The sequence below is a fragment of the Anastrepha ludens genome, chromosome X, assembly GCF_028408465.1.
Source record: "Anastrepha ludens isolate Willacy chromosome X, idAnaLude1.1, whole genome shotgun sequence".
Taxonomy (NCBI): domain Eukaryota; kingdom Metazoa; phylum Arthropoda; class Insecta; order Diptera; family Tephritidae; genus Anastrepha; species Anastrepha ludens.
In genome coordinates, this window is record NC_071503.1 from 49,480,026 (window position 1) to 49,503,210 (window position 23,185).

The window sequence follows — 23,185 nt, forward strand, 5'->3', positions numbered from 1 at the left end:
AATAAATGTTATGGGTTTTCCTCGTTGTGATAATACAGCCCCCACAGCTACACTTGAAGCGTCGGTATTTAAAATTAATTTTTCATTAAAATCAGGTTGCGATAATTCAATGCATTGGCATAATACATCCTTTAACCTTTTACAAGCGGCTATACCTTCTTGGTCAAGATCAATCCTTGTCTTTTTTGATACATGCTGCGATACTCCTCCATTTTTTCCTTTTAAGTGCTTTGTCAGTGGCTTAGCTATTGTAGCGTAATCTTGAATAAATTTCCTGTAATATCCTGTCAATCCCAAAAAACCCCTTAATTGTCGTAAAGTTTTAGGTATGGGATAATTTTTTATTGCTTCCACTGTTTTTGGGTCTGTTTTAACAACCTTATGAGATACTACGTATACCAAAAATTCAACTTCTGCTTCTATAAACCTTGATTTTTCAAGAGATATTTTCATATGAGCCTCCCTTAATCTTTCAACTATTTGTTTTAACTGCTGAATATGTTCTGTCAATGTTTTCGAAAATATTATAATATCATCAATATACACTTGGCAAAATTTACCGATGTATTCACGTAAAATATCATTCATTGCTCTCTGAAATATATATTACTAGGGGCATTCCTTAGCCCAAATGGCATCCGTAAGTACTCATATTTCCCATTATTAACTGAAAAAGCTGTTTTTTCAATATCACCTTCCTGCATTAAAATCTGATGAAATCCTGACTCTAAATCAGTTGTTGAAAAATATTTGGTTCCCCCAAATTCGAAAGTATCACCTCAGAATTAGGCATGGGGTATCTATCTGATATTGTTTTTTCATTTAATTTTTTAAAATCTATGACCAACCTTAGTTTAGAACTTCCATCCTCGTTCATTCCCTTTTTCGGAACAACCCAAACAGGAGAATTATAAGGACTTTTGCTATTCCTTATTAGACCCTTTCTTAGTATTCGTTATTAGACCCTTTCCAATTTGCTCATTAACAAAATCATTTACAGACACAGGATACGGATACTGCTTCGACCATATGGGTTTGTCATCCTCAGTTCTAATTTCCGCTTTTATGTCTGTCCTGAAAGGCAAATCCATGTCAATGTTCTTATGTGTTTCCTTTATAACATTCTTTCTCAATAGAGGAATATTAAAACCTTCACTTTCACCAATATTTTTTTCATATTTCCTAGAAAATTTACTCCTCATTTCCAAATTTTAAACTTGAAAATTATTTAACATATTGCTGGAATGATCTGCAGTGGGCGTTTTAGAGGTTTCTTCCTCCAAAGTTAATTCTTTATTTGTTATTTTATGCTGGTATGACTCATCAGCTGGCGTCATAAGACAATTTTGTCCCATGATAACTTTTGTATTTCCAAAGCATTCCTTCTTTGAATTTTCATTTTTTTCCTTTTGTATTGCCGGTATTACCTCCGGCGGGCGCTTTAGGACTTCCGTGTCCCAAAGATTTTAATATCGTTCTTGATTTTCCTATACAACCATCCTCATTGTGACTTAAAAACCGTAATTTTTCTGAATATTCGTTCCCATAATTAATTAACTCTTTTTCCATATCAATCTTAACTCTAATCTTCTTCAAAAAATTAACTCCTATCAAGAAATCACTTTCTAAACTATCTATTTCATAAAATCTTTCCATACATCCCAATAGATGTACGTTATGAAACAAGTCAATGACGGTCGAACCATGAATAGTCCTTACCCTCTTCTTAATTGCTAATTCCTGTCCATTGTCATACTCTCCCTTTCTAATATAATAACTAGTAGCACCGGTATCTATTAGTATCCTCATTACTTTTCCGGTTTGCAGATCTGTCCGGAATATGTAGGGCAGGTGGAAGTTTGACCTAAAAAATGATTTTCACTAATATTATTGATTCTCTGAGCCTTTGCAGATGGTTGACCACTAAAGTTTGTAATATCATTTCTTTTTATCGGTGGATTAAACCTATTTCCAGAGAAAGCATTACCCTGTTGTGGTCTTGCAAACATCCCTCGTTGCACCACAGGAGCATTACCAGATGAAGTATCCATGGGTTCTGGCTTTGAGAAATTTACATTTGTATTCTGTCTTACTTGTGGATATCTCAAATTATTTTGGAACACCATTTTTCGATCACCTCTAAAATTATTTTGATAAATTTCATTAACATTATTTCCCTGGTTTCGAGCTCTAGAAAAGTGCAATGCAAATTCTGATCGCATTTGATTGGACTGAAGCTCCTGAGCCTTAGCCAAAGCGTTTGGTAAATCGGCTGGAGCCAATGTGAAAAGTATCTGGTTAAGTGGAGGATGTAAACCAGTAATAAATGTCCGCAAAGCAGTTTCACGATTCTTAATATTAAATTGGTTTGTTATTTCGGTCTTATTAATTAGTAAAGTTAATTTACGGTTTACCTCATTATAATAATCTATTAGGGATTTTGATCCTTGTCTTAAAATACTCATCTCTTGATCAATTACATGAATTGGTCGTCTGTCAGCATATGCAAAGTCCAATTTAGCAAATATGGCCTCTAAATTCAATACAGCCCCATGATTAGTCAAAATATCGTTCGCATATCCTACAATTGTATTTCTTAATATAGTTAGTGCGCCAAAGTATCTCCTGCTGCCTTCAATATACAAACTCATAGATTTTTTTGCAGCCTCTCTCCAACTCACATATGATTTACCTGATTCGAATTATATCCAAGCTTTCATTACACATTAATGCATCGTCAATAGTCTGAGTCCTATACTCAGTTACCTGAGAAGCTGTGGTTAAAGCCCTAATTTGGTTATTCAATTGACCTATTTCAATACGTAAGTTTGGGGTGTGAGTAGCTATTAATCTAGCTATATCTTCCGCAGATAAATTATTCATTGCCATTCTTGCAAACCTAACTATTATATCGTCCAGTGAATATTCTTGTATAAATTTTTTCAAGGTCCTTTCCTCACCTTTTGCACTTATTCTCTCGATAAATCTTTCACTCAATTACACTTTTTCACTATCTTCTTATTTAAGTGTGGGTTCTTGTGTAGATTCTTTGTGATTACTGCCACAGTAACTGCAATAATACAGACGCGCGTATTTAGGGGTACTTGAACTATTTCCCATTTACCTTATTTCTACGGTTTTTTTTTGTTATGATAAATTCACAGCTATATTATCGCATTTCTTATAATTATTAATAATAACTTACATTAATATAACCCTGATTCTGGTGTCGTCCTGATAATGTTCCTTTGACAGATATACAGTATTTTTAGTCCTTTCTCCTTCCTCCAACTATTCATTCATACGCGTTGCCATCTTTAATTTGTTTAAAACAAATTTTTTTCGAAAATTTATTTTTTCACGCAATTCATGGGGTACTTTTTATTTTTTCCGCAAAATATATTGTGTTATTTTTTCGCCTGATTCGTGGGGTACTTATTTTTATTTTCACCGACCGTATGCCCTCTCGCACGAGGTATTCGCTTACAGTTGATGACTCCTGGCAGGATCGCCAATTAATGTTGTAACGCGCGTAAGCGTTAAAAATAAATTGCAACGCTTGATTTCAAACTCAAACTTGAAGTAGTAATTTTATTCTTTCATTATTTCTTTTATACAAAATTTTTGCTTACTCTATCCTTAACAAATAATTGTTTATGTTTACTGTAAATATTTCACTACTGGATGAACTTATTTCATAATCCTCCAATTTGTGCTTATGCTAGCTTTAACAAGTATTGTTTACTGTAACTTTTTGTATATATTTGCCGTTATGCGGCTTACCAGAGTAAGGTATTAACTTTCTTCATCCTCCAATTTGTGCTCATGCTAGCTTTAAAAAGTTTTGTTTACTGTAACTTTTTGTATATATTTGCCGTTATGCGGCTTACCAGAGTAGGGTATTAACTTGCATGTGTAATATTTGAATTAGTTATTTATATTATATAAAAATTTACGTATATTAACCTGTTGAAATTTGACAATTTCTGATTTGTTTGGGTAGATCTGAGTGTTGAATTTATGTTGATTTTTTCCTCCTGGATATCTTTTGGACTAGTTAACCCTTAGTTAAAGGCATCTCTTCCAGTGTAATTTATGATCTCATAGGTTCCTGGGGCGGCAAATGGACGGGTTAGGGTTGCCCTCTCAGCTAGGAGTGCAGCAATTATTTCAGTGTGTTCTGTCTTCTTGTATAATATACATGTCTTGCAATTGTGGATCGCCGATTTTAAAAGAGTCCTTAATTTTGGTATCCAAACCCCTGTTCACATGAGTTGTAGAACCAGTTGATTGCCGCCATGTAGAGTTATTGAGCGGGTAAAACGGGTCAGTAGCTTTGCCATTTGGCTGCTATAAGGCAATAAGGTTGGATGTCGATCTATGAGAGTGCGGCGGAATTGCTTAATCGTCCATCCACTCGTATGTTTCTGTACGAGTCCATTGATGGATTAAGTGTTAATAACGAACTTTTCTTGGGTATCTGGTTTTTTGGGTCAAAGCAGCATATTCTTCTAGGAAATAATTTTTTTTGGTCATAATAGTCAGCTTTATTCGCGCCGCTTTAAATTCACTTGGAGATATATCTCGGCTTAGATATTGGCTTTCACGTTTCCTCGGTGAGGCATTTGAGTAGCATATGATTAAAAATAGTACATGACTACAAGAATAGCTTTGGATAGTGAGGAGAATCATTCTAGTATATCCTCTTGGGTCGATATTACTGAAGTCTTTACGAGCTTGATTTCCATTATTGTGGTGTAGGCTTTTTACGATTTTGGCCACTGTTTTTGATCAAATCTTAACCATTTGGATTAAGGGGTTAGAATTTGCTCGCGGTAAGGTATGCCTGTCGTAAGAGGTGACTAAAATCCAGATCTCAGCCTATTGATCTTGAGCATCAACTAAACGCCAATAGGCTAAGCAAAACAGGTGTAGCAACGGCTTGGTGTCGATGGCAACATTATTGTCTTTGAAGCGTTGAACTGCTTGACACCTGCTTGGAGGCGTATTTCAACGAAGAAAAATGCTAAGTGTAAGCACTTATGTAACTGCGAAATCCCTTCAGCGACTGTCTTATAGTAAGCGGCTGTTGCGTCAGCGTCTGACTCAGAACGAGCGACTGAACCACCCCTTAAGGTTGACTAAAAGTAGTCAAAACGAGCATTTGACGACCTCATGCTGCAACAATAGATACTGGATTCTGAGCCCAGTAGGATTCTAGTATTATTCCACTGGAAAACGATTTGAATTGATTATGTGAGATGGCAACTGTAGTGACTGTGCCAAAAGTATGTGGATTGAAACCCCACAGAAACTGCGGTATAGATATTGCTGCAATTACCGCCATTCCGGTAAAACCAATGCAGGCCTTGAGGTACGTTCTCAGTTCGTCGCCGTTAAGTTGGTGGTATAGGTTAGGTTGAGCTTGCTCTCTATTAACGCTAACCCGGCTCTGAAGACATGCACTAATAAGGTCATGTGTCAACCCTCGCGTCGGCCTCCCTGCATTGCAAAGATAACCATGGGGTCATGAAGGTGACTGTGCGTACGAACTGGGATAGCGGCCTCAAGGGGGGACCCAACAACCATGAATATTTTAAAACAACCATACAAGAATAATCCTCTGAAGCAAACAATGGCGCACCTAACTTAAGACATCGAGGTACCATCTCCATTTCAAAAAGGCACAAAAACAGCCAAATCTCCTGTACGTGTAACCGAAAGCAATCCAGAGGTGGAAGTTATCATCGTGGAGACACCGAATACGATTGCTGCCTCCACTAGAGAATGCTACACAACGCCAAGGAGTACTCACATTGACAGCTTTTTGGGACTGTGTCGGGTATGGACGTCAGAGTTGAATTGGGCACACAACGAGATATGGAACGTGCATAACCGCGGCAAAACCAGTAGGAAGTGCAGTCCTTATCCAACCGCACACGGTGACCCAGCAGCCCCAATTGATGAAAGCACGCTTGATGTCTCTAGGAAGAGAAATTATTGAGTTGCAGAAGCTCTGCACATCGCAGAGAAATATGCATAAAGATGTAATCAGGCGGTGTAGTATCATCAAACGAATTCATACTGAAGTCATACTGGAGATGGACAAAGAGGAAATGCGTAAGTGGTTGGAATTCTTCAACATAAGAGAACAAGGCTCCCTTTGCAGAATGACTAGTAGAGATCACCCAATACGCTAAGAGAGTCAAGACGAAATCTAGCCCTAAGGAAGCAGGAAAACTAAATCCCCAGCTGCTAAGAAGCAAAAGTCCCTTGACGCGAGACGGAGATAACCCCAAGGATAAGGGACGAGAAGGGGGAGTGGATCAAGGTTTAAAAAAAGGCCCAAACAGAAACCCTCGAAGAAAATAATTCGGACGCAAACTGATGCAATCCTCATTGCGACTAAATCAGAAAAGATGTCATATGTTGATATCCTACGGGCGGCCAAAGCCAATGATACCACAAAGTCGCTGATTGAAGAAGTCCATACAGTGAGATGCACCCAAAAAGAAGAGCTTTTGCCTGAGCTCAGCAGAACAAAAAGCACTAGTACCCGTACACTAAAACCAGCAATACAGGGCGTACGTAAAGAAGACGCATCGGTTCAGGTGAAAATTCACATGATGATTATTCGCTGTAAAGGCCTAGTAACGGATATTAGCAGCCAGGAAGACCTGTTGGATGCCTTAGAGACACAGGCTAAAGTCAGAAGGCCAGAAAACTCAGCAGTAAAATTGGCAAAAATGGAGTATGGAGGTACGCGGACAGCATACATATCGCTCCCTGCAGAATACGCCAAGATGGTTCCAGACCTAAAACATCTCCATGTAGTATGGGTCCGGTGCTCACTGTCGGAAGCAACATCCCCGATTAATTGCTACAAATGTTGGGAGCATGGACATGTAGCTGCAAAATGTAAAGGAATTGATAGATCAAACGTTTGCAGAAGATGAGGAGAACATTCAAGAACCTTGAAAGATGTGCACTTTGCTGTGGTGCACATAACGAAGGGAGCACAAAATGTTCTAGATTCCAAGAGGCACTTAATAAAAAGTGCGCATAAGGATCGTACAAATTAACATCAACCATTGCAGAACTGCTCAAGATATATTGTAGAGGAATATGAGTGGGCTTAAAGCCAACATCACTTTAATCTCCGAACCATGTTCTGCTATTGACATCTATAACTGGTTAGCTGAGGGAATATACGGGGCTGCGATCTGGATACCGGGAAATAAAGCGCTGCAACGCAAGCTAGATGGTTCGCAGAAAGGATATACATGGGCGAAAGTAGACGGCCTATTCATTGCAAGCTGCTATGCACTACCGAGAATGACCTTAGAAGAATTCGCGGATATGTTGGCGCGGATAGCAACGGGTTTCCGACACAGAGAATCTAGCATCTTTGCAGGTGACTTTCGTGATCGACTACATGGGAAATCCTACGGACCAACCGCAGAGGAAGAATACTGGAAGAAACGTCTGCTAGTCTGGATTTGACGCTTCTTAACACGCCAGGAGCCCACACGTTCAATACTGGTACTAGACGATCAGTCATGCACCTTGCCTACTCCGAAAGATCCACGGTACACCCACATTGATCACCATGCAATTATAAAGCACCTGTACACAACTCGCATGTCCAAGTCGACAAGAAAAGTGCAAAAAGTGTCTTGAAAAAGGAATGCCTTTGACGCAGAATCTTTCCTAGCGATCTGGAGCGGGGCATGCCTTGTAGCAAAGCGATTGGAAGAAGCCTGCGATGAAGCGATACCAAGACGCAGATGAGCTTCAAACCGGGAGACTGTATATTGGTGGACAGACAAAATCGCGAAACTCCGAAAACGCTGCAATAAAACTCCCAGAAGAGTTCAAAGAGCGCGTCGCCGCCCATCTTGTCCTGTTCAACAGGCCCTTAATAAAGAAGTCCGACAGGCGTTGCAACAGGCAATACAGCAAAGCAAGATCCGTTGCTTTATTGAATTAAGAAACTCCGCATAAACAGACCCATGGAGAAAGTATATGGAACAGTTATGAAGAAATTGAGGGGACCAAAAACCTCCCAAACCACATGCCCTGTCTTGCTGTGCTCCTTCACCTATTTCCACCCCAGGGCCCTGTAAAAGTAACGGATTTACATCATTCCCCTACCCTAGTAAAAGGACAGGTGGGGCATTTGGCTCTATGAAATATTGCGCTGTAATAACGCTGGACATAAAAACCGCTTTGCAACAAATTGGACGCTAATTCTTTCAGCACTGAGTGGTCTTGGAGTGCCTTCGTACCTTCTTGGGATTATCCGGAGCTATTTCGATGGCATGATTCTTTAATACGACACCGACGACGGACCTCAGAAATACACAGTGACAGGCGGAGTACCGCAAGGCTCGATTCACGGCCCTACTTTGTGGAACGCAATGTAATATGGCATCCTCAAAATTGAGCTGCCCATGAATGTGACACTGGTAGGATACGTAGACGATATTGCGCTAGTTGTAATGAGGAATCAGGTAATTGATGTGGAACTCACCTGCAACGATGCGATAGCGAGGATTGATGCCAAACCCCAGCTAGCAGCGCAAAAAACTGAAGCAGTATTGTTGAGCAAAACGAAAAAGAGGGGAGTTTGATGGTAAATATAGGAGGTCTTTACATCCAGCCCAAGCCGGCTATACAGTATTTAAGGGTTATGATTGACTCGCACATGACTTTCAGAGAGCACGCGGTGAAAGTCAGTACGAAAGGCGCCATAGTTGCAAATGCTATAACACGGTTACTGCCGAACATTACTGCCATCCTCTTATATGCTGCTCCCATTTGATCTCAAGCCCGAGAACCCACCTACGAGGAGCAGGCTTATAGAGTGAGTACTTTGCGAGTAGTCTGTGCATACCGTACAGTATCGGATGATGCAATTTACGAGATTGTGGGAAAAACTCCACTGCATATCCGAGCACGTGAACTAAACCGTCTCTATCCAAGGCAGGTTGCAAAACCTACAAGGGACCAAAAGTTGGCACAGCGAATGGCGTCACTTGACGAATGGTAGCGAAGATGGGATTATTCTTCTAAAGGCCGCTGGACGCACGAACTTGTCCCTAGCCTTGACACGTGGTTACGGCGAAGACACGGAGAAGTGGATTACTTCCTCTCCCAGATGTTGAGCGGACACAGGTGCTTTCAATATTATCTGCATAGGTTTGGTCTCTCCGCTTCAGCACTTTGCCCTACCTGCCCAGAGAAGGTTGAAGACGCGCGACACGTACTCTTCTACTGTCCAAGAGGACGTAAGGAGATAGCAACTATCCTTGGAATACAGCCAAGTGAGACTAATTTAATTGGCAGTATTTACATTTCAAAACATTGCTGGGATACTGCATGCATGTTTTCCAAGCAAGTATTGGGTACGCTACACAAGCAGGATGAAGAAAGGAGAACAATAAGCTGTTTCAGTGCCGGCAGCTAGACCAAAATAATATTAACGCCCTGTGTCGCGTCTGATCACACCGAACTTCCCGACAAGTGGCAAAGCTGACATAAAACAGTGTTCCAGAGGAGGTCGACCCGGACATACCGACAACAATTACGGACGCTTGAGTTAACGACTCACGACCATATATACGCAGATAAGACCGTAATGCACATGACATAACCGCACACTTGCGAAGTTCCATTTACTTCTTAATGGAGTAATGGAGACTATCAGCGACGTATAACCTCCATACGTCATAGGCAGAAAGCCCGGACGCAGGTTTCTTTTGTGGTTGTTATCCACAATCACGGTTCCACCCTCGATGTAGTGCAAGTGCGCTCCCGGGGTGGAAGTCAGCCGAAAAGGGGAGGACTGTTTTATTGGGAGCATGCCCCACATATCATTGGCGCGACGGTATCAATTGAATGTTTCTAACATTCTTATCCTCTCCTACCCAAAACAAAAAAAAAAAAACCAATTGGGGCCGTGCCACCAGAGTTTGCAGTTCAGAATTTTCGTGGGCTTGCCAAATCTGCGGTATTTTCAAGGTATTCGACACGAAGCCAGCTATGGATTTCAACTTTTTGTGTGATTTTTCGTTTATCCACGATAGAACTATAGTCGAGTCCGTCCAAAAATAGTTCCTATACTGCGCTAAGCTTTATTGGGGAATGGTAGTGTCCATAAGATTAGCTAGTTTACCGTCTCCACAGAGTTCTAAACTGGGTAACAAGGTAATCCATACTTCCGGCACAAGCTTTCTCGGAGGCATCGGAAAATACATGAAGTTCGATGGTGGATGGCTATTTCAATATTATTTGCCGTTTCGTGATTTTTTACGAAATTGAGCTATCGATGAAGTGTGTGGCTTAAGATTTTCGTCGCAGTCAGATATATCAAGCCATATTTGTTGCATAACAATTGTTTTCGTTATTATTACTGGAATCACCAAACCGATGGGGTCAAATAATTTTGCTGTAGCTGATAAAACTTCGCGTTTGGTGTAGTTGGATTTGATCTCGATTGGGTTAACGAGAAAGAAAAATTTATATTTTCTGAAGTTTCATCGAATACGTAGGGTTTTGGTATGGACGAACTCGGGTAAATTCAATGGTTCCTTGTCTAATTTGTGTTCCTGGTGAAGTTCTGGTTAATATTTCTGGGTCATTTTCGTAAGGCAAATCCAGTGGACTCTATGGCAGGACCCTATCCAGTAGGGACCTTTCATTTCTGAGGTATTGACCTAGCGCTATGTGTCCTGATTCCCCAATGTCGATGTTTTTTAGGTCCTTGAAGGGTAAGATCACTACATAGCGTCCTTTGGGGTCTCGACGTTTAGTTTTTTTATTGCTTTCTTCGCAAAGTGTATCTGCTGGAAAGACCAACGGCTTTCTGGGAACTTCTTCTATCTCCCATAAACGAGTGAATAAATTCTCCGGGGTTATTTTACTGTAAAAGGAGACCAAATTTGGCGATCTGGGTAGGAGACTGGATAAAATCTATACAGACTCAGTCTCTGAGGCTAGAAGTAAACTTAAAATATTTAACGTTTAACACCCCCTAATATAATTTTTGGGTATAGACCACTACCAATTAATATGTTCAAGGGTCTGGGTTTGTGGAATTGCCGAGTTCTTCAAGGCATAGATTAGATTAGATTAGATTCAAGGCATAACTTACGGTCGAGTGGGTATGATATTTTAAATTGTATGTTCAAAGGTGAAAGAGGGTGATTACGCACATTTTGGTTGGTGTTGCTGAAACTGCGTTATTTAATCCAGTAACTTGGGCTGGTATAGAATGAGAGGGTATGTCGAGATTTTGCCGTAGTTTTTTAGATATAGACGTAGCTCAGACCCCGAATCGATTAGTGCTCTTGCCGTTAATCTTTGGTCATTATGTTCTACCTGATACATGGTAGCACCTAATAAAATCTGCTTCCTCTTTGAGTTGAATGGGTCTTGGGTTGTCGTTGGCATAAGTTTGCGGATTTATTTTTGGAGCTTATTTTGTGCTGGTATCAAGAGTTAAAATTGAGACTGTTGATTCTTCCGGGATAATTGGGTTCCAGGGATTGGGTCTCTATGTAGCAGGACATTATGTTCAGTTGCATTTTCTGCAAGAGTATTTGCTTTTTCAGTCTCTGAAACAATGCAACATTGCCAAGCAGCTGTAACAATACCCGTCTTTTTGATAATAGATATACGCGTTTCGACATTCATTGCAAAAAATTTTCGGCATTATTGAATAGGTTGTTGTTTTTTGCAAATTTGGCAGCTGTCAATTTCGAATAGATTTTTTGAGAAAATAGGAATTTTTCTGTTCCGGTATCGGGTTTTTGGAAACGTTGACATGAAAACTGTTATATCGTTTTTCATCGCATTTCTTTATTGCGGTAATTTCTTACGGGTCAAAAAACTATCAAAAGTTGCCCATAGGGATGTTGTGGAGTTATCTTCGAGGTGGTATTCAAAGAATTCTAGGGTTTCCTTAGGTAATTTTGAACTACAAAGGCATATTAGGACCCGTTTATTGTGTCTATCCCGAAATTTGTTAAGTTTGTTAGAGAACTACTAACAGTTCTTTGTACGGTTTTAATGAAGCTGTCTGTCTCTTGGGTTACTTGTGGCAGATTAAAAAGTGTATTTAATTGAAATTATTTTCATATTGGTCAACTACATTTTTCCATGCTTGTATGAAAGCATCATTCTTTAGGGGTGCGCCTTTAATTGCTTCTCGTGCTTAGCCTCAAGTCTTTTGGTTTAAGTGGAACCTCTGTTTTGGTGTTGTTAGAGTTCAGTTAAATGTCCACATCTTTATTTATTGAAGCTAAACATTTTAGATACATCTGATAGCATTTCTTATGGATGGTCTCGTAGGCGCTATTAGCAGCTCTGCGAAATGCTTTCTTCAATTTATCGTAAAGAGAATCGAGCTCAACTCTTTTTATTGCCAAAGTGTAAACTGACTCGCTTTCTGGAAATGACCATACACGAATTCGATGAAAGCAGAAATTGTTAATTTGAAGTCCTCCGTTTGAAGTCCGAGTTTCGTTTATTATTTAGAGGCTAAAGTTCGAGGGAACTCTTCTGTTCGCCACTTCTCTGCTCGCTATCTCTCTGCCCGACTAACTTGACGAAAAATTTGTATGCGAAACAACAACAAAGTTATCGAGCAAGATTCGCCGCTAGCGAGTGTGATTATAGGTACAGTAGAAATCCGATTATCCGGATTCCAATTATCCGGACATTCGATTATCCGGATTTTTTTTCGTCAAAAAAAAAAAAATTTTTTTTACAATTTTTTTATATTTTAACATTTTTTAAAGTTAAATTATTATGTAGTTTTAATTTTGTGATTGTAATATTTTTAATAAATTAAGTAATTTACCAAAAAACAAAAGGGCTTCGGAGATAAATTTTAATTGTCACTTGCACCAATGTTATAAAATAAATTACATATTTCTAAAAATATTTTTTCATTTAATAATAAATACATAATATTGATGAAAAGTAAACTTGAATTTCTAGACTATAATTTATTATTAATATTTTTTATATTATCTAAATTTTGAATGTGTAGAATGTGTAGAAACTATAGCATTTGCAAGTGCGTTTTTCGTCGAGTTTAAGAACGTTATCCCCTCCTCTGTAGATTTCACTTTACCGAGACGCATGCGGATACTGCGTTCTTCGGCGTGTACAAACTTGTATGCAAACAGCGGTTAAATTTTCGTCGCGTTTTCCAATCTTTATATATTTTTTATGTCTAAGTGATTTGTTTTAGTGTTTCGCGTACAGTTTTTGCGTAAAATGTCTTCTAAAAGAAAACGTGTTGTGCTTTCAATCACAGATAAAGTGAAAATAATTGAACAATTAAACAAAGGAGTGTCTAATAAATTTTTGGCTGAAACTTATAATGTAGGAACATCGACTATTTCGGATTTAAAGAAAAACAGTTCTGCAATTTTAAAATTTGCTTCTAATTTGCAATTTGAGGATGGAAGTCCATCTAGAAAAAATATGAAAACTGCTGAAAATAAAGAACTTGAACAGGCAATGTTTAAATGGTTTTTACAGCAGCGTTCAATTGGAAATCCTCTTTCTGGACCTATTCTTTGTGAAAAAGCAAAAATTTTTGCTGAGAAGATGGATAATTTGTCCGAATTTAAAGCGAGTGACGGTTGGCTGCGTAATTTTAAGGCTCGGCACGGCATTCGAGAGCTCGATTTGTGTGGAGAAAAGCTTTCTGCCGATAATACTGCAGCAGAAAAGTTTATTGAGGAATTTAAAACGAAAATTGAAAATTACGATCCTGAATTTGTTTTTAATGCGGATGAAACAGGCCTCAATTGGAAGGCACTACCTCGTAAAACTTTAGCTTCAAAGAGAGAAACAAGTGCTCCTGGTCACAAAGTTAGCAAAGATCGCGTGACAGTTCTTACTTGTGCCAATTCAACAGGCAATCATCGGCTTCCATTACTCTTAATTGGCAAATCCAAAAACCCAAGAGCTTTTAAAAACGTTAAAAAGCTTCCAGTTGTTTATAAAAACCAAAATAAAGCATGGATGACTTCTGCATTGTTTACGGAATGGTTTGATGACGTTTTTATTCCAGATGTTAAAAAGTATCAAAAGAAAATAAATAAAAAGGGGAATGTATTGCTTTTGCTGGACAATGCACCTACTCATCCTTCAGAAAGTTTACTTGAGAGAGAAAATGGTCGTTTCAAAGCTCTTTTTCTGCCACCTAATGTGACCAGTTTGCTGCAACCTATGGATCAAGGCATCATTGAATGCATGAAACGACTTTACAAAAAACAACTGCTTCGTAAGCTACTGTTAGCCGATGAAAATGAAGAAGGTACTAAAGGTCATAAAAACATTAACATAAAAGATTGCTGCTACATGGTAGCTGATGCATGGACTTCCGTAAACGCGATAACTTTGAAGAGGGCTTGGAATAAAATAAATGGAATTTCAACACAACAGCAAATACAGGAAGAAAAAGAAAATGCAGAATTGAAGAACAACGAGGAAAGTGATAAAGATACTGATTCAATGTCTACGGAAAACCTGCAGAATATGATTACAAAAGTTCCAGGCTGTTCCGAGTGCAATGTAGAGGATATCGAAGATTGGTTACATTCTGATTCAATAGATCCTGGGTTCCAATTATTGAGTGACGATGAAATTATTCAGAGTACAAAAGAAGAATCATACCCAGTGGACACAGAAGATGACAATGATTCTACATTTGAATTAGAAGCTGGACCTTCTGCAAGTGAGGCGTTTGCTTGTTTTGAGACTGCCTTAAATTGGATGGAACGACAATCTGAATGCGACCATGTAGACCTTCTGATTGTCGTCAAGCGCTTGAAAGATCTAGCTGCTAAAAAGCGAGTTTCTTCATTAAAACAGCGTACATTGACAGAAATGTTTAAATAAAATTATTTTCTTTAATATCTAATATGAAGTAAAGTGAGTAAGTTCTTTTATTCTATTAAGTTATGATTAAGTAAAGCGAGTTTGTTCATTAATACACTTACATTGACAGAAATGTTTAAATAAAATTATTTTCTTTAATATCTAAAGTTAAATGAAGTAAAGTGAGTAAGTTCTTTTATTCTATTAAGTTATGATTAAGTAAAGCGAGTTTGTTCATTAATACACTTACATTGACAAAAATGTTAAAATAAAATTATTTTTTCAATAAAGTTACATATTTAATCTTACTTACTTTAATATATATAGCTTTTTTGGTCAAATCCGATTATCCGGATTTCCGATTATCCGGATCGAGTCTGGCCCCAATTGATCCGGATAATTGGAATTCTACTGTACTTCATAAAACTAGTATAACCCACTATCTTACAAACACATGTAATTTTAGGCAGCTCTATTCCAGCGTTGCCAAGATATGTTCATTTATACCAGTTGCTTCATCTATTAGCCACTTACTAACGCTTGGCGAAAAGAAAAGGCCTATTGTAGATGTGGTGTTTATTGTGGGGCGTTGCAAGCTTCTGATTAAATGTGCAAATGCTTCTGCTGTTGAATATTATTATTATATTATATAAATAATTATCTGCCGTTCGGAGTCGGCTTGAAACTGTAGGAACAACATCAAGACGCACGCCACAAATAGGAGGAGGAGCTCGGCCAAACACCCAAAAACGGTGTACGTGCCAATTATATATACCATATATATAAATAACTATTTACGTATATTAATCTGTTGAAATTTGTAAATTTTCGATTTGTATGGGTAGGTGTGGGTGTTGAATTTATGTTAATTTTTTCTTCTTGGATATCTTTCGGACTAGTTAGCTTAAAAACTAAAAACTTTGTACGGATACTGATGTTGGCGCGGTTATTAATACCTGCATTGTCCTTCTTACGCTTTTCAGAATTTAAGAAGACAATCCAGGGATGTGTTTGTTTGGAATAAACAGTTTTTTTAGTATTCAATATAATATGGAATAAATGTACGTTTCTGAAAAATGAATAGTATATAGAGTATCCGATTTAATGAATAATATTGAAGAGCGGCTGCGCACTTCTCTCCACAGAGATAGTTAAGAAATATTACAGAAAACTCCTTGAATGATTAACTCGATTGAAAATTATAGTTAAGATTTCATACGATAAAGAAGACATTTTTCTTCATAAGAAATTAATATTATCAAATTTAATGTTTTGCTTATTTCTATATTGTCTTTGTTTTACAATTTAATGGTGCATTTCAGGACCAGGACTAGCATTTTTAGTGTATCCTTCTGCCGTACTACAGCTGCCTGGATCACCATTATGGTCCTGTTTATTTTTCTTTATGCTACTTCTCATTGGACTCGATTCGCAGTTCTGTACCATGGAAGGTTTCATTACTGCCATTATTGACGAATGGCCACAATTGTTGCGCAAGCGTAAAGAAATATTTATTGCCGTGGTCTGTTTACTCAGTTATCTAGTGGGACTTACTTGTATATCCCAGGTGAGTATCTTATACAAATAGTGCAAATAACTAATTATATATGCAAAAAGCAATAAATTATCCTTAAACTTATCATTTTAAACATAAACACGTAAATGTATATTTAGCAAACATTTAACATCATTTGTAAACATTAATTAAAATGTTTAGGGAGATAAGCATTTTGGCAAGTTGTAGAACTAAAAAATTTGTTGGGTTTTAAAATTGTATTTTTTTGTCAGCAACTTTCCGCAATTAAACTCTGACACTTAGACAACTATTTCAAAGTTTTTTTTTTATCAAACACAAGTTTTAAGAAAGTCTTTGCATGTAAATCTCTGTAAATATCCGTAGATGAAGAAAATGTGTAGAAACTCGAGTAAGTAATAATGTAGAAGGTCTTCTTTTTTCGCCAAGGTCTTCTTTTAGCAAGTGGCGAATAGATGAAGCAACTGGTATACATACATGAACCTACGAGGTGTGTTAAAAAAAAAAGGTTTAAAATTTCGCGGGCTACGTACATTCGACATTCGACTTTCGATTATTTTTTATTTTTTTTATGTTCTCGTCTCGAAGATATGTTCACGGTTTAACATTATAGCATGTTTAGTATGTTCGTGAGAGGCATAAGAATTTTTCGAAAAAAATTGATCAAAGAAGTTGCAAAAAATGTTGTATAAAAAATAGAATTATGTGCTAAAAAATACTTGAAATGTTGTTAGTGATATACGATAAGAGTACTCTAAGTCAAAAAAAATATTAATAATATTAAATATAAGCTTTTCAAAGAAAGTCGAGAAGCTGTGAATGACGACACTCGCTGTGGACGCCCCAGCACAGCAACAACCGATTAAAATGTTAAGAAAGTGAAGAAAATTGTTATGGAGAATCGTTACTCAAAAATTTGGAAATTTTGGGCATGAAGCATGTGGCAGCGAAATACGTTCCAAAATTGCTGAATTTTCATCAAACACAACGTCGCATGAGCATCGCTCAGGAATTGTTGAATGACGTTAACGATGATCCAGATTTGCTTACAAGGGTCATAACTGGTGACGAATCATGGGTATATGGTTATGACATCAAAACCTAAACCCAATCGTCCCAATGGAAAAGTCCAGGAGAGATAAGACCAAAAAAAGAACGCCAAGTTCGATCAAATGTCAAGGTTTTGCTCACTGTTTTTCTTACCACAAGGTCGTACGGTAAATAAGGAGTATAACCTTGACGTTGTGCGCCGTTTGCGTGAAGCAATACGAAAAAAACGCCCGGAATTGTGGAAAAAAATGCATGGCCTTTGCATCATAATAATGCACCTGCTCACTTATCTTTGCTTGTGAGAGATTATTTGGCCAGAAACACCACCGTGATCATGCCTCAGCCACCGTATTCACCAGATTTCGCCAGCTGCAACTTTTTCGGTTTCCCAAGATTTAGGAGATCCATAAAAGGACGTCGTTTTGCGACTATAGATATCGCAGAAAAGAAAAGGAAGGACATCGCGACGAGCTGTAGAGGTGAGCAACGATGCCTTTGCTCGTATACACAAAATGAATGCGTTGTCAATTTGGCTTTGTTTAGGCACTAACCAAGCTTACGGTAAACGTATGCACTTAGTCTTGCCCTAAATTCTTTGACAAATTTTGCTATGCATGCGGAGAGAAATCCGCAAAAAAAAGAAGGGAGGTTTTTGCTTTTGTTCGTATGGATTGTCTACTCATAAATTATACTTATTTTTTAGGAAAATTTCGCTTATTAACAATGGAGTGGGGAGTTAAGGACTAACGTATTGTAGTGATTGCATTTCAAAAGTGTGGTAAAAGTGCATGGGAGATTTACGAATTGCTGAAAAAACTTATAATAATATTTCGAGAATGTTTGTTTACCGCACGATCAGTCGTTTTTCCAAACGCCTGAAGTAACAGACAGAAAAAGAAGTGGTCGTCCTCGCGTGGTTCGAACCAGTGCATCCATAAAAGCCGTTGGCTGCAGAAGAAGATAATTAGACTCGACAGATGCATAAGAAATATTATTTTCATAGATGAGAAAATGTTTACGGTTGAAGAAGTATTTAATAAGCAAAATGACAAAATCTATGCCAAAACTTCTAAATATGCAAAAAATGTTGTTCCAAGTGTTCAGCGTGGCCATCATCCAGACTCCATAATGGTTTGGTGGGGAGCGTTTTGTAAAGGCTTTACATCTCTTTATTTCTTTCAGAGGTTAAGACCGGGCAAAAGTGTACCAGCGGGATGTCTTGGAAGGCATGGTGAAGCAGTTGAGCAGTATTCCCTTCAATGGAGAGCGTTGGATCTTGCAGAAAGATTTCGCTCCTGCCCATAATGCAAATACCACCAAGCAGTGGCTAAAAAGCATATTCCTGGGTTCATAGCCGCAGGAGATTGGTCGTCTGGAAGTCCAGATCTGAATCCATTGGACTACAGTTTGTGGTCAGAATTAGAGAACATAGCCTGTCGAAGACCTCACAGAAATTTGGAGTGTCTCAAACAATCTTTGGTTCGAGCAGCGACGTCAATATTCATGGAAATCGTGCTGCAATAGCTGAATGGCCTAATTGTTTAAAGGATTGTGTAAAAGCAAACTGCAAATGAAATTGAAAGCTTTTTTTAATATTTACATAATTAAATAAAATTAACTTCGTTAAAAAAGAATTATTATTAACTTATTAACATAGTAACTTATAGCAGGACCGTACATTACCATGAGAGGTCCTATGCTCCAACTAGGAGTTAGAGGATCTTATGTATACACATACCTATTTGCATATATCTATAAAGATTAATAAAAAGATATGCCCTTTATTTATTATTTCATTGTGCAGAAATTCGCCGCCCCCCAGTCAGCATTCCAAATATTGTATGATACTTATAAAATACCATCATGGGCGCACGAAGCATACTAAAATGTTCTTTAATACAACAAAAATTATTGCATTCATAAACGCAAGCGCATATTTCTCAAAACAAAGCACGTTCATTCATACAACGAGCCCATCATATCTTCCCTCACGCGCTTGAGCTACCCTTTAACCTATTTTTCTTGAGGAAGACAAAAATGTTTGGTGATTCGTAAATTTTTCCGTGGAAAGTTCCCGCATTTTCATGTATTCATATATGTACATATATATATACAGATTGTCCAGAAAGAGTTTTGACATAGACCATGAATTCAATTTCTCGATTTCAATAGAAAAAATAACACTATTTATTTATATCTGACATCTTTTTTGTATTGGTTCATAATTATTCACAGCATTTAAAGGGAATTAATAACAAAAACTTAAAATTCTTTGGGAAAACAACAACTTAAGCATTAAAATTAAATAACACAATATTTTGTTACAGTCAATAAATTGTTTTACAAACTTTAATAAAGGCTTTGTAATTAAATAGACAATGTGAATACGTAATTTTTTAATCATTTAATATTTGGTATGATAACTACAGCATTCTTGGATGTCTTTTATGGTCTCTTTTCTTCAAAAAGGCCCACAAATTTCACGTTATGTCGGGACTCTGGGCTTGTGTATTTATAACTTTAACGCAATTGTAGAGAAGCCACATCTGCGCATTACGCTCCTTATGCTTTGGATCGTTATCTTGGTAAAATTTAAATTTTGTTTATTCTCAGTGATAACCCCAAATATTTTAGCACTGCCGACTAAGCTTTTTTTTTAATATAATATATATTAATATATTTAATGTTTAATATATTTAAGATACATAGAGTTATCTATGTAAATTTCTTCTATAAATCCTAGACAGTCGTAGCGAATGGTATTTGTTTTAGCTACTGTGCACCAAGTGCGCGCAAGCATACATTAATGATGTAAAAAAAGGCCGCCATTAGCTTAAAACAAGTTTACGTCTTCAACATTTCGTACTTCTAAAAATTTCAAATCCATTCCTCTTTGTTCTCTTAAAAGTTAATTAAGATTTACCTTCACATATGAGAATAACCAATTAATAAAAATGTACGAAATAAGTAAAATAGTCGCGCATTTAGAAATTTACTTTGAAAAATATTCCTGCTTTTTTTGCTGTAGTGTATCTAATTGCCATTCACTTGGGAGGGGTAAGGACGATTCTTTTGCAAAAGGTCCCAGCAACTCTCGGAATTAGCCCAAGTATACACTGGGTAGCTCCCGAACACCCGTTCGAGAGCAAGTTAATGTGAGTAAGCGAAACAACTCAGGATAGTTGCTTGTGCGCTGGGTTTGGGACCCGCCACGTAAAAATCCCCTTCAATGAAAATTCAAACAAAGCCTCGGATGTGAACTTCCTATACTGGGAATTTTTGTCCCACAGTCGGAAAATTCAGCCCGCAAAACGAAACATACGGAAACGGACTGAGCCTGATCGACTTCGCCGGGGTTCGAAGCAAGGTACTCTGCAGCACTGGATTCCAGCATAAGAAAATACAACAAGCAACGTGGCTGTCTCCTGATCGAAAAACGCGAAACCAGATCGAGCATGTTGTGATAAATGGAAGACACGCTCCAAGTGTTTTATATGTACGTATCATCTGAGGACCCGACATCGACTGGGGTCTTTATCTTGTGTGTAACACGTCTACGTGCAGCAAAAAACGTACATCTAACTACGCAAAGGGTGTTAGACATCGGAAAGTTTCAATCACAATAGACAACAAGAAGATTCGCCACTCGAATCTCACTCCTGCTCTAAGAGAGTACTGCCCAACAAACCGGCATGCACGAGCAATGGAACAACATTTCTCTTTCTGTACGTACCGCCGCCGAAGAGGAAATTGGATTCCGGCGAGCGCAAAAAGCGACGACAAGGAATATCATGCTGTCGCAGAAATAAAGGTTGTACCCTATAGAGCCACGCTGTGATCGGGCGAAACGCAAGCTATGTGGGATTGCTCTCGGGAAGAGAGACGTATAGTCAAAAGCAAGAAACGAGAGGCGTACGTGAGTACGAGGAGCCTGAGATGCCGAGAAAATGGGAAAACTCCCGTAAATTTTACTTGGAGGTACGGCGGCTTACAAAGGTTTAAAGACCGAACCATTTTCCTGTAAGAAAAAGGACGGCGATCTGCTGACTGACATCCAGAGCGCACTTGAATTATTGAGGGAACACTTCTCGAACATCTTAAAGAGTGATAGCTACGTATATCACAGAGAATGGGAAGATCCCGATACCCCAATCATTGACGACAGAATTGTTGTTCCGCTATCCGACCATGACGAGGTGAGAATACCTATAACACGGTTAAAGAACAACCAAGCCGTGGAGGCCGACGGACTGCGGGCTGAGCTATTCAATCATGCATCAGCTTCTATACAAAATGTGGTCGGATGAAAGCATGGCTGCCGATTGGAATTTAAGTGTGCTCTGCCTAATCCCTAAGAAGGCTGAGCTTGCAATATGTGCTAATTATTGCGCTAAGTCTTGGAAAAAAACAATGAAAGGAGAATCGACACCATCTTTTCGTCGATTTCAAAGCTGTATTTGACAGGACGAAAAACAGTTACCCGCGATGTCTGAACTTGGGATCTCCGCAAAACTAATACGGCTATGTAAGATGACGTTCCTCGATACCAGCAGCCCCCTCAGAATTGGGAAGAACCTCTCCGAGCCATTTGATACTAAACGAGATTTCAGACAGAGTGACTCGCTGTTATGTGACTTCTTTAACCTGATGTTGGAAAAGATCGTACGAGCCGCAGAACTTAATCGCTCAGAACGTTCAACTGCTGGCATATGCCGATGATATTGGCATCATCGGCCTTAACAACCAAACTGGATAAAGAAGAAAAGCGAATGGGTCACTGTTGATAGTTATGATTTCGAGGTTGTAAAAGACTTCGTTTATTTGCGAACCAGCATTAACACCGATTACAATGTCAGCCTCGAAGTAGAACGTAGAATCTCTCTTGCCAATAAGTCTTTCTTTATACTAAGTAGGCAATTGAGTAGTAAAGTCCTCTTTCGACGCTCAAAACTAAGGAACACATTTTAATCAAAATTTATAAATTTTTGCTTACTGTTTATATTGAACGTTGACTCGTTGTGTTTGCAAGCAAGGCCATCTGAAAAATCCTTAATCTTTTTGATGAATATAAATTTATTCCTTTGTCACTTTATTTGGAGTCTGTAGTTCTTCGGCGATGAGCAGCGCGTTGCCTTTTGCGCGCACGAGATGTTTGGCGAATTTTACTGGTGCCTTCCAATAACCCGCCGACGTGCAGCGCCCTGAGTGGTCCTTCCACCGTTGCGTAATTCACGATTTCTGTTTGTTGGACCATCAATTCTTCCCTCAGCTCGCGATGCTTGCGATCGGCGCCGACGAAAATGGTGGCGTTGTCGCTGTATATTTTCTGCGGCATCCCTCGGCGTCCAATTAACCTTTTTAGGGTGAAAATTAAATAATTAGAAGACAAGTCTGTTACTAGTTCCAAATGTACTGCCTTGGACGTGAAACAAACGAACTTTGCGATATTTGTATCTTTTTACTGGGGGTCTACCGCATATTTTTAATGTAGTATATACGGGACCACAAAAGTCTACTACACATATTAGAAAGGGTCGTAGTGCAAGAAGTCTATCGGCAAGCAAATTTCTTATTATTTGGGCTTTGCAGCTTCGGCTTATAATGAAAGCAATGTGCAGTTTCGAACGGTACGACCACAAGCTTCTCCAGTATTGACCAGCCAAATGCGGTTTCGGAGAAGCGCTACCAATGTTTTTGTCC

At 38.3% G+C, this 23,185-nt stretch overlaps 2 protein-coding genes across 2 annotated transcripts in view; both read left to right on the plus strand.

Moving 5' to 3' along the window:
- Positions 1 to 23,185, plus strand: part of LOC128870043 (sodium- and chloride-dependent GABA transporter 1) — a 70,516-nt gene that overhangs the window by 34,895 nt on the left and 12,436 nt on the right. Inside the window, exon 4 of the mRNA XM_054112638.1 lies at positions 16,224 to 16,468. Within this exon, the coding sequence (XP_053968613.1) occupies positions 16,224 to 16,468 (245 nt within the window). The remainder of the gene's footprint in view (positions 1 to 16,223; positions 16,469 to 23,185) is intronic.
- Positions 13,208 to 14,922, plus strand: LOC128869184 (jerky protein homolog-like). The gene has a single exon (XM_054111694.1). The coding sequence runs from the start codon at positions 13,288 to 13,290 to the stop codon at positions 14,920 to 14,922; it is 1,635 nt and encodes a 544-aa protein (XP_053967669.1). The 5' UTR covers positions 13,208 to 13,287.